Below are 13,044 nucleotides of genomic sequence, written 5' to 3' on the forward strand. Positions count from 1 at the left end.
ATCTAACTCCTTAGACATTGGCTTTTAAACTTTTTAAACCCATATTTAGACTATGCCAGGACTAAAAAGCCTCACAAGATGCTGAAGTAGTCTCAGAACTGGGTTCCCAGAATGGGTTTATGCGTAGTCCTAAACTAAACCGAATACAGGAGGTCCTCGGGATACGTCAGTCCCGAGTTACGATGTTTCGTGGTTACGACACATCTCCCATTTACTGTTTAAAGCCTTGTTTTGACTTAAGTGGTTTTGCGTCGTAAACGTCGTAACGAGAACTTCGTGTTTGGTGTTCGCGGCGCGGCGGAAGAATACACGGTTACGCGGCTCGGGACCGAGGAGGATAGGATAAGTGCTTACAGTATGTTATTTACGTACAGTATGTACGTATGTTCCAACTTACACCTACGTCGGTTTACGACGCGACGTAGGAACGGATCAACGTCGTAAGTGGAGGACCCCCTGTACAAGGTTCTTGAACTGGTTCCGTTTGGGCTTATAAGAACCTTGGTGCCTGTGTTTACACCAGTTTTAGTAGAACCGAGGATACAACAGAAGAGGGAAGATGGCGGAGCGTGAAGACAACCTGCAGGTATTTGTGCTGTTGTTACAGATATTTGTTTTTCTCCAAAAGCAAACATGGATCAACTTTTGGTGACAGGAAGACTACGCTGTACGCTCTTCGGGGGTCTAGCCATTGCTCCTTGCTCCGGTAAAGAGACACAGTTCGTGCTGAAAAACATACGGTTCTTTGGCTCCTGTTGCGAACGAACTTTTCAGGAACAGGAACTTGTTTTTGTTGGTGAAAATGCGCTGAATGGTTCAAAATTTGGTTCGCAAACTGGAATGGCGCCTGTAATAAAAGCATGTTCTTCAAAGTTATTTAAGTAAGAACCCATACTGGGGCAAATGTCCTCATGATAACAATATTTCAATTCCCGCTCCGGGTGACTGTCTGTGAGGAGTGTGGTGTGTTCTCCCTGTGTCTGCGTGGGTTTCCTCCTGGTGACAGTCTGTGAGGAGTGTGGTGTGTTCTCCCTGTGTCTGCGTGGGTTTCCTCCGGTTGACAGTCTGTGAGGAGTGTGGTGTGTTCTCTCTGTGTCTGCGTGGGTTTCCTCCGGGTGACAGTCTGTGAGGAGTGTGGTGTGTTCTCCCTGTGTCTGCGTGGGTTTCCTCCGGGTGACAGTCTGTGAGGAGTGTGGTGTGTTCTCTCTGTGTCTGCGTGGGTTTCCTCCGGGTGACAGTCTGTGAGGAGTGTGGTGTGTTCTCCCTGTGTCTGCGTGGGTTTCCTCCGGGTGACTGTCTGTGAGGAGTGTGGTGTGTTCTCTCTGTGTCTGCGTGGGTTTCCTCCGTGTGCTCCGGTTTCCTCCCACAGTCCAAAAACAAAAGTTGGTAGGTGGATTGGTGACTCCAAAGTGTCCGTAGGTGCGAGTGAATGTGTGTGTCGACCTCTGAAGAACTGGCGCTGACTTATGTTTTTTTCCCTTCTTCTGTAAAGCTACTATTTTGGAGAAACATGTTTTTCTTTGGATGGTGACTATATGAAATTTGGTGAATCTTCACGGCGGAGGCGTTTTGAAACTCAGCCAGTGCTCAGCTGCAGACACGAGACACCCACAGAAAGTCATTCATTTTACTCCCTTGATATTCACTGAATCAGCCAGAACGTCATAACACAAACAACGCCAGACAAAATACTGTAAGCAGATGTTTAAGTGGGTGTTGTGGCTGACGTTTCATCTCCTGAACTCGACCATTAAAACCATATTTCCAAAAGTAACTGAATAGAACTGAATGACCTGATAAATATTACACTCCCAGTACACAATGTGAGGCTGAAACAGCTTGGAAATGTTTGGGTCACGGAGAGAGTACAGATGCTGCTCTGGAAATCTTTCCAAAGTAAAACTATAGAAGGTGTGGATAATAGGGTTGTCAAAATAAATACAATACAATCCACTTTTCTTACAATATACAGACCCTTCCTCAATCGTTTTTGCTGCCCACTGTTTACTGGTGTCTATATTTACATAAGAATAAATGTCAACAATATTTTAGCCACTCGCTGCGTTCTGTTCTCTGATTTGCTCTGTTTGTCTCTCTCTGTTTTGGAGTTGTTAAGTCGGTTTGTTTGTTTGTTTATTTATTTAAGACGATGCTTTATTTTCCATTACCATTGTCCTAATGGTTACCATCACTGACCATCAGTGGGGTATTCCACAGATCAGGATTTCACAGTTTGTCCGACCAGTTCAGTCCAAAGTGACAGTTATTCAATAAGAATATCTCCTACCTTCTACTGATTAGGCTTGACTTTGAGGTTAAAGTTATCTGGTTAATGTTTTGTAGAACAGCCCCCAGGATCCTGTTCACTGTTCTCAGGATCATCATGAAAACACAACAGTGGAGTCTCTACTAAAGCCTCACTAGGAACGCTATAACATTAGCCTTAAAGAGAACACACAGTTTCCTCCCTATTTAAAATGCCTGTGTATTTTCTTTTATACGCTAGGTGACGTAGCATGTGCTAAACAAGCAGTTAATGCCACGGCTGAGCATTTCCACTTTGAAACTGCAGTGGTACAAAGACAGTCCAAAGAGCACATATTCAGACAGCCTGGGTTTATTAAGTCCACAAACCTAGAAGACCAATCTTGGCCAATCGAGGACAGGGCTTTCAAGCTGCAGGCCACTGCAAAGGGGAAAGTAGAGATAGAGGTGTGGACTGATTGAACTTTCATTCATTCAACACGTACTGGATGATGGATAAGGTGTGATGTAACATTTAATACATTTTAAAGAAATGAACGTAGAGGCAGCTTATAGTTTAGCTTAGAGCTTATAGTCCGGGTGACTGTCTGTGAGTTGTGTGGTGTGTTCTCTCTGTGTCTGCGTGGGTTTCCTCCGGGTGACTGTCTGTGAGTTGTGTGGTGTGTTCTCTCTGTGTCTGCGTGGGTTTCCTCCGGGTGACCGTCTGTGAGGAGTGCGGTGTGTTCTCTCTGTGTCTGCGTGGGTTTCCTCCGGGTGACCGTCTGTGAGGAGTGCGGTGTGTTCTCTGTGTCTGCGTGGGTTTCCTCCGGGTGACCGTCTGTGAGGAGTGTGGTGTGTTCTCCCTGTGTCTGCGTGGGTTTCCTCCGGGTGACTGTCTGTGAGGAGTGTGGTGTGTTCTCCCAGTGTCTGCGTGGGTTTCCTCTGAGTGACTGTCTGTGAGGAGTGTGGTGTGTTCTCCCTGTGTCTGCTTGGGTTTCCTCCGGGTGACCGTCTGTGAGGAGTGTGGTGTGTTCTCTCTGTGTCTGCGTGGGTTTCCTCCGGGTGACCGTCTGTGAGGAGTGTGGTGTGTTCTCCCTGTGTCTGCGTGGGTTTCCTCCGGGTGACTGTCTGTGAGGAGTGTGGTGTGTTCTCCCAGTGTCTGCGTGGGTTTCCTCTGAGTGACTGTCTGTGAGGAGTGTGGTGTGTTCTCTCTGCTCCGGTTTCCTCCCACGCTCCAAAAACACACGTTGGCAGCTTTACAGTTTACCAAACGTTGGCATCTTAGATCGACTGATTTGCCACTTTGTATTGGGACTGATCTTTTTTTAAACATGTTTTTAACATTACACAACTATTTACAGAACTCTACACTTTAAAATACATGGTTATTCCCCACCTCTGTCTTCATCCAAAACCCTGCAAGTGGACTGGCTGTAGATTGGTTTACATGATTGGTTCCTTAGATCAATGACATAAGAAACCCCGTGTGTCTGAATCTGCCCGTTTTAGACTGTCTCTGGATTACAGCAGTTTTAAAGTGGAAATGCTCAGCCATAGCGTTAACGGCTTATATTTCTCATTAAATAACGTCTCCATCTTCTCTTCTGGAAGAGTGTCCGGGGCTGAAAATGAAGCAGTTAAACACCACAAATACCAGCAGCTCCCTCCTGACCCCGTAAAGCCTCGGCTGGCTTCAGCTTCTTACTCGAACGTTCCGTTCCACCTTAAACGGTGCAGCAGTTTCAGAATTACCTCCGAGAGTAAGGAGATATTTTTTATTACAACTTAATTTACTCATAATTACTACACATTATCTCTAAATAACTATATTTCTAACAAAACACTGACTTGATATCTCGACCAGAATTCCTTGTTTTCTGAAAGTGGATTAACAAATGCTTTAAAAACATCTCAATACCATTTTGGAGACGTTAAAAAAACATGTATACTGAATGATCAAGTTGAAATCATCTTAACAATTCCAAATATCACGTCCCAGTGACCGTTTTGAAAGAATTCGCCGTTATTTAAGCATCTTAACTCCTCGAGAAACGTTAGCTGCTGTATCTACATTTAAGGTGGAACTGATAATTCAGTAGAGTCGCTGAGGGCCGGAGCGGGAAAATGGAAGCCGAAGAGTGTTGTGGGAGCTTCCAGGAGAAGATATAAACAGCTGCATTCTGGGAGCAAGCACCGGGGGCTAAAAGCACTGACCTCCAGCGGTTCACCCCGACGTTGGCGGTGCGGGCGAACCAGGGGTCGAGGATGTAGACGCATCGCACCGTGTCGGCGCCGCGCAGAGCTTCCTGCAAAGCCGGATTATCATGCAGACGCAGCCCTTTCCTAAACCAGTGCACCGAATTCACCACCATAATCAGGCTTTAATCCGTCCTACGACATCCATTAGAGTCGGGCGAGCTTCAGAAACGCGGTGAAACCTCTCTGTGTCTCCTCGTTACAGCGGTATCTCCACCACAGTCCGTTTCACCCTCTCTATTATCATTACTGTGGCTCCCAAGTTTCTCCTCCGCGACGCTGGAACACAGGGGTGGTGATGCAACGGCCCCTCCTCTTCCTCTGATTGGCTGGAACGTCCGTCCGTCATTGTGTAATTAAAAGAAGCCGCGCTGTGATTGGCTAATCGGCTCAGCGCTTGCCCGCAGGCCCCGCCTTATCACGTTTCCGTAGAGAAATGTCCACCTTTTTCTGATGTCGCTTTACGCCCAGGAGAAATATCCGAGACCAGAGTTTACGCGCTACAACAGTACTTAATGAAACTGATAAAACATTACAATTAATAAAATTCATTCACGCGTGATTATTATGCAACGTAGTGATTAATTTGCATACACGTCATGAATATGCAACAGTGTGACGCAGCTCATTAAAACCCAACACGTTACCTCAGATTTTGTTCAGTGGGATAATGGCGCCACCTACTGATCAGATTTCATACTGCTCCTGTTTTTGTACCCAGGTTGTGGAAAGGTTTTAAGTATAAACATAATATTAAAATTATCTTATTTCTGCCCTCGTTGTCCATTCTCTGAGCTCCACTGACTATACACGAGCACTTTTTTAACTCCACAGTCACAGACTGAAGACCACACGTTGCGCTGCATACTTTTTTAAAGGTGGTCACTGGTTTGCCTCTAGCCAGGTGTCCAGGTGTCCCACCCAGTAAACATTTAGCCGTTGATTCAACGTTGAAATAACGTAATGACTGCCGTCTAATCAACGTTCTCTTAAGGTTGAAAATGAAAGTTGAAAAGACGTCCAAACACAGACATTGAAAAGACGACTATTAGACGTATTTTGGACGTCCATTGACGTTATTAATTGTTCCTGAAATAAATTACTTGTATAAAACGCGTTTTGGACGTCCACTGACGTTATCGATTGGTCACCACTTAACTAACTTATTAAGATGGATTTTGGACGTCCATTGACGTTTAAAATATGTCCTTGACGGACAGACTACTTTTAGACCTATTTTGAACGTCCAGGGACGTTCCTTTTTCACTGGGTATGCCCTAACCACCTCAGCTAGCTCCTCTCTACACAAAGGTGAAGCGGCTCTTCTTTGAGCTCTTCCCAGATCGCAAAGCTCTTCACCCAAGAGGGTGCCGTGATCAGCAACCTGCCAGAAAAACACTAGTTTCATCTAATGGTATCTGTGTTATCTACAACTCATGAACATAGGGAAGGCTGGGAACAAAGGATGACTATTTTGAGCTTTGTTTTAAGGCTCAAATCCCTCTTTATTACTATAGTTCGGTATAGAGACCGCATTACTGCAGAGGATGAGCCTAAATTACTATCCCTCTTCCCATCTCACCTCCTTCCTGAAGGTATCATGCCATCATTTTCCAGAAGATAACCATGGCCTCAGATTTGGAGGTGCTGATTTGTATACTGACCTCTTCCCATGTGGCTGCACACCAGTAAAATGTACACTGGAGGCCTCTGTAAAAAGAAATTAGAAAGACAACGTCATCATGTGCAGATGGAGGGCTTCCTCAGCGCTTTCTTTGGTCTCTGCTCGACTATAAGTCTGTGTTGAGGGTGGGCTTCTTCGAGAGCAGAGTCCTGGGGTCAGCTGAGAGGGAGGGGACATGCTCGGTCACACAATGATCTTGTTCATCAGGATATGTTTTTTACATCCACACAGGCATATCAGTGCTCACTAGGAGTAATGGCCCATGGCCCAGGGGCTTTAAAAAGTGTTTTGAACAAGCTGATTGGCCAGATCCTGGCTCATTCCACCAATCACAGCCAACAATCTGAACTAGCCCTCTATTCCCACAAAAAGGTTTTGTCCTGCAGTCGATTAACTGCTCAAACACACAGCAGGTAGTGTCTCTGTCACAGGAGGTTGTGTGGTTGTGTGTTCGGGTCCCGCTCCAGGTGACTGTCTGTGAGGAGTGTGGTGTGTTCTCCCTGTCTCTGCGTGGGTTTCCTCCAGGTGACTGTCTGTGAGGAGTGTGGTGTGTTCTCCCTGTGTCTGCGTGGGTTTCCTCCGGGTGACTGTCTGTGAGGAGTGAGGTGTGTTCTCTCTGTGTCTGTGTGGGTTTCCTCCGGGTGACTGTCTGTGAGGAGTGTGGTGTGACTGTCTGTGAGTTGTGTGGTGTGTTCTCTCTGTGTCTGCGTGGGTTTCCTCCGGGTGACCGTCTGTGAGGAGTGTGGTGTGTTCTCCCTGTGTCTGCGTGGGTTTCCTCCGGGTGACTGTCTGTGAGGAGTGTGGTGTGTTAGTAGTATATATCCTACACCTTCTGTCAAACACCTCTGTGAATGATTTATGACCCCTTGATTTATGACCCAGGTGACAGGTCAGTACAGGATGTCCTTATATGGGCTTCCCCTCACACCTACACCCCACCCCCTGACACCCTCACACCCCCCAACATGTTTGGGGTGGGTTGTGCTTGCATGTGTTATTTAAAATGACCCTGGTGGATTTCTATGGCTAAACGCTTTTTAAAATGTCTACAGTGTGTGTAAATCAGTCTCTTTTAAGAGAATCTACAGTTACACCAACTATTAGTTCTGAAACCAACGTTGCTTTTGCGCCAAGGAAGAAATGGCGTGGTAAAGCATTTGGTAGCAGCCCTCGCGAATATTTTAGGGATGTTAAAATTAACCAGTTTGATTCTCGGGCTTATGACTGACAGGTCAGTACAGGATGCCCTTATATGGGTTCCCCCCTCACACCCACACCACACCCCTGACACACCCACAGCCCCCATGTATATATAGTTAGCTTGAATCCTGTGTTTGTGAGAAAGCCTATACCGATACTATTTGGAAGTCGCAATGGAGTCCTACATTTTCGGTAAGTGTTAAACTACAGATTTCTACCTAATTTTTTGTCAGAATTTCGGTGATATAATATTTTCTTACCCACTTAACAGGGTTTATCTTGTCTAGGTACATCTGAGTTAGAAACCATCCGTGCCATTAGGAGCATTGAAGGTTTATCACAACTTTGTGAAGGTATGACTCTGCTCTTTATTATTTTATGTGTCTTTTTTGATTTTAGTTGTTATTCATGAGATTATTTTTTCATTTCTTCAGAAACTGTGGATGCTACGGGGTATTTAAATCCTCTTGGTAGGTTGTCTGATACATCTTATAACTCATGGTGTTATATTTTGATTGTGTGTCGCAATAGTGTGTAATTTATATGTTCTCTGTAGTAGGGTTGACACGTTTGGTTGAAGAAACAAATCTCTTAACACCGCCAGGGTTTGAAGTTGTTCCCGGCACCTCTGCCGTTGTTGAACCATTGGATGCTACGTACGCCAACAACGACCAAGCGCCGCAAACATTTACGCCGTGTTTAACAAGCAGTCCTACCCGATCCAATCAAAGCGTCCCAAGGGACATCAGGGTGCCTGTTCCACAAGGAAAACGTGGTAGTTTTGGATCTGGTGGTGCTCAAACATCGCGCTCAAGTATTGGTAAACGTGTTAGATTGGACGATATCCACAAAACAAACGGTAATAAAAACACAATTAAATATTATTTGTATTATTTATAACATGAGGTTTGTGTGTTAACGAGTGTTTCATTATTTGATCTGTTCATAGATTTGGACATTTTCGATCTGTCGGTGTATGAGGACTGTGTTGATCCTGGTCTGTGCGCCGCTGGATGGTCTGATGAGTTATTTAAAACATGGAATGATAACAGCTTTACAGTAAAGGAGGACAACGGTGCTGCTGTTGTGCCGAATGATGTGTTAAATGATGCTCTGATCGAACCTGGGGACTCTGTTACGGATGAAATAAAATCCAATCAAGATCATGAACAACAACAACAACAACAACAACAAAACCAGGTGGGGGGTTGTAATTGTGCTAACAACCCTGTTGAGCTTATAACGTTGATGAGACAGATGTCACAGGAGATCGCTAAAATCTCTATTGAACAGCGTAGGCAGGCTGCTTTAAACCGCAGGCGTGACAATATTATTCAGAAACAGTTTGAACGTATTGAAGCCTTGTGTAAAGAACAAACAGCTAATGCCAATTTAGTTAAGGATATTCATGGTTTGTGTAAGAAACAGGTTGCGCACAGTGAAACAGCGTTAGAATTGTTGTATAAATTAAACAGACTTTTGCAGTTAAAAAAATCAACACGGATCCCTGTTGCAGGACCGTCTTGTAGATGATAATAGTTAATATTATAATTGTTATTATTATTGTGTTAATAATATACTGTGGTTTTTTTTTTCAAGTATGTGTTAAATAAATCAAATCATTAACGTACATTCAAAAGTAATAGCATTATTTTAAACCATTGACATTTAAAAACCAACAATTTGTGTATCGAAAACCAAATAGGTCTAAACAGTCATGGCATCTACAGATTTTGCGCGTGATGACCCAATATATGAAGCGTGGAAACAGTTGTCTCCGAGTGAAAAAATGCTTTGTCTTATGGACGAATATGATATGGGTATTGAATCGCTTAGCAACCAGCAAGACGTAGACATACAAGACAGCGATAACAGTAACGCACATGGCTTATTACAAATTACACTGGACGAATGGTTAACAAACACAAGACAAGCATCACATACACAACCGGTTAAGCGTTGTAGATATGATAGTAGTGGCGAACAATCAACAGATTTTGCATGTGATGACACAACATATGATGCTTGGGGGCGGTTGTCTCCAAGTGAAAAACTACACTGTCTTATCGAAGAATGTGACATGGCTATAGCAGACCTAGAAAACGATATTCAAAATAATACACAACACATAAACAATGAACAAACAGGTAGCGGTGTGACAACACCTGGACATTCAGCATTTGACCCAACAGCTCCTAACTTTGGTTTATCTGACGGTCATATAGCAGAATTGGTGAGAAATGGTGGTGTTGTAGACGATTATACCATAGTGTCTAGGAATCGGTTTAACAGCGTTGTGCTTCACCGGATGCTGAATTTACATGACGCGCCATCCACAGACATAGCTTCATACACGTCCTATATACACGATGTGTTGTCAGAAATTGTGTCATTCTCCAGGGTCTTGGCTGGTGATGGCGGTGTTATCGACATCACCCTAAGAGGTAGTAGTTTAACATCTGATGTAAACACGGTGTTGTCTTCAAGGGACGGTTACAGTGTGGACAGATTTTCAGACGCTATTGAAAGGGTTATGCAGAGCAATAACAGTATTAAAACGGATGAGAGTTTGGCTCTGACTGTCTCGATAGTCGTGGGTAAAAATGGTGGTGTTCGTCGTAAGGTGCGTGACCTAGCACACGATCAGGTGATCAAAAGGAACAGACTGAATCTTTTCTGCCCAACAAACATCTCAAACAATCTGTGTTTTGCAATCTGCATTGCTCTTTTTCTGAATCCGCATGTACCACATAACACATTAGAACCTATAGCCGAACAGATACAGATAAACATTGGCTACACACGTGACCATAGAGTAGGTTTTAATGATATTGGTCGTTTTGAATATAAGTATGGTATTAAAATAGTTGTGTTCCACAAGAGTCGTTCGGGTAAATTAGAAAAGTACCAAACCAAAGACAAACCACATACCAAGACTGCGTTTCTGTACCTCCATGACGGTCATTATTATTTGGTAAAAAATTTGAAAGCGTTCATGGGGGTGCCACATGTTTGCACGTTTTGTCATACGGGCTACACTAACGCCAGAGATCATAGCTGTAAATATAGTTGCGATGTGTGTCAAGATGCGATGTGTCACAAACACCCCAGGTGTGTGAAATATTGTGATGACTGTTCGCGTTACTGCAAGTCTGTCTATTGCTATGAGCAGCATAAGAAACAAAAACAACAGTCTATTACAGGGGTGATAGCATCCTCATGCAATCTAACTAAGTATTGCAAAAAATGTGGCCATCGTTATCACGTAAGTTTAATAAAACCAAAACCCCACAAGTGTGTGTCGGGTCGTTGTGTTCATTGTGGTGAAGATTTAATATCGGACACCACACATGAATGTTACATACAGCCGATCAAAATAAAAGAACCCAGTAATTCCTACATCTTTTTCGACTTTGAGACACGCTTTGAAAATGGAAAGCATGAAGCTAATTTTGTCTGCGCTATTACATATGATGGCACAGAATTCACTGCAGAAGGGTCTGACTGCATAGAAAGGCTTATGAGAAAGTTTAGACAGCTCAAATATCAAGGGTACACATGGTTAGCACACAATGCGGCCGGTTTTGACAATTTTCTATTATTGGAATATTTTTCTAGTGTGGGTGTCGCTGTCAAAATCACCATGATGGGGTGTAGACTGATCTCCATGTATGATGAAACATACAAACAACGTTACATAGACTCATATTCATTCATTCCAATGCGTTTGGCTAAAACAACATCAGCCTTAAATCTAACATGCTCCGAGAAAGGACATTTCCCACACAAATTCAATTTAAAACAAAATGAGAACTATGTGGGGCCATACCCTGAAAAGGGTTTTTATGGTTATGACACTATGAACGACAAAGGCAAAAAAGAGTTTGACGAATGGTACGACACAGTCTCAAACGGTGTTTTTGACTTCCAAAAGGAGTTGTATGTTTACGGCAGGAACGACGTTGTTTTACTGCGCGAAGCATGTATCAAGTATCGCGAAGAATTCATTCAGTGCACAAAGCTAGACCCGTTTAATTATACGACATTAGCATCATGTTGTATGGCAGTATACAAAACACATTTTCTACCAAAAGACACGCTGGCGCTGACACACAACAACGCATACATTAACCAGCACAAGACATTCTCTAACGTCTCTATTGAATGGCTTGTGTATGTTAAGCATGTAAGAGATGTTGATGTGCACCACGCTTTAACTCATGGGGAAATGAAGTTTGGCGCATATTATGTGGATGGTTATTATGAAAAAGATGGTGTGCGAAAAGCTTTAGAATTTAATGGTTGCATGCATCATGGTCATGAATGTCGTTACAACCCGAACCAGTGCCATCCTATGTCAAAGGTCTTGTATGGAGATTTGCGAATGCGGTTTGATACCAAGGTGGAGACGCTTGTTCGTGCATATGGTCTAGAAGTTGAAGTGATGTGGGAATGTCAGTGGGCATCTGCTAAGAGGGATGATTTGGATGTTGCCACGTTTATTTCTAATTACACAGCTCCTGAAAGGCTCAAACCAAGAGACGCACTTTTTGGTGGTCGAACAAATGCGTATAATTTGTATTACAAAGCAAAGGAGGGTGAGAAGATTAGATATTTGGACTTCACAAGCTTGTACCCATTCTGCCAGGCCCGGAAGAAATACCCGGTAGGGCACCCCCAAATATTTTTCAAAGACTTTCAACCTCTTGAGGATTACTATGGTCTAGTCAAGGCAACAGTATATCCGCCAAGAAAACTCCTCCACCCTGTTTTACCATACCGTTGTAATGGAAAGTTAATGTTCCCGCTGTGCCGCACATGTGCCGAGCACGAAAACCAGTTGCGTTCGTGTATGCATAGTGATGAAGAGAGATCTATAACGGGGTCATGGGTCAGTATTGAACTAGTGAAGGCTGTTGAGAAAGGGTATGTAGTTGCAAAAATCCATGAAGTTTGGCATTTCCCAGACAGTTCAGAGACGTTGTTCTGCGAGTATGTAAAGACGTTTTTACAGTACAAGCAGGAGGCCAGTGGTTATCCAGCACATGCTGTCACAGAGGAAGAGAGGGCCGAATACATCAGGGATTATTTTGAAAAGGAAAATATCCAACTGAATCCTGACAAGATATGCCTTAACCAGGCGCGTCGCTCTATTAACAAATTGTTGTTAAACAGCTTGTGGGGCCGTTTTTCAATGAGGGAAAACCTGCCCGTGTCTGAAGTGTTAACGGACCCTGAACAGTTTTCACAACACATCTTTGGTGACGGCTATGAGGTTAAACACTTTTCATTTGTGTCCGACACCGCAGCATTGATTCAGTGGTGCTATTCGGCTGGAGACAGCTGTCCAACACGCGATATTAATGTATTCCTCGGCGCATTTACAACAGCGCACGCTCGTTTAGAATTGTATAATCTAATGGATAAATTGGGAGACAGGTTGTTGTATAGCGATACTGACAGTGTTATTTTTGTTTCTCGTGAAGGTGATTGGGAACCCCCTCTGGGGCCTTATTTAGGCGATTTGACAGACGAGATTGGTGGTGGTGATTACATTACAGAGTTCTGCTCGGGAGGTCCTAAGACGTACGGTTATCTTACAGCTGGCGGTAAAACATGCATGAAAGCAAAGGGCATTACGCTAAATTCTGAAAACTCAA

At 43.8% G+C, this 13,044-nt stretch overlaps 1 protein-coding gene across 1 annotated transcript in view; it reads right to left on the reverse strand.

Annotated features, from left to right (window-relative positions):
- The window catches only part of cry2 (cryptochrome circadian regulator 2), a 29,018-nt gene extending 24,203 nt beyond the window's left edge, over positions 1-4,815 (reverse strand). The window contains exon 1 of the mRNA XM_066649854.1: positions 4,459-4,815. Coding sequence (XP_066505951.1) covers positions 4,459-4,616 — 158 coding nt within the window. The 5' untranslated portion in view covers positions 4,617-4,815. The remainder of the gene's footprint in view (positions 1-4,458) is intronic.
- Between the last annotated feature and the right edge of the window lie 8,229 nt (positions 4,816-13,044).

Source organism: Hoplias malabaricus, chromosome 17 (genome assembly GCF_029633855.1).
Source record: "Hoplias malabaricus isolate fHopMal1 chromosome 17, fHopMal1.hap1, whole genome shotgun sequence".
Classification (NCBI taxonomy): domain Eukaryota; kingdom Metazoa; phylum Chordata; class Actinopteri; order Characiformes; family Erythrinidae; genus Hoplias; species Hoplias malabaricus.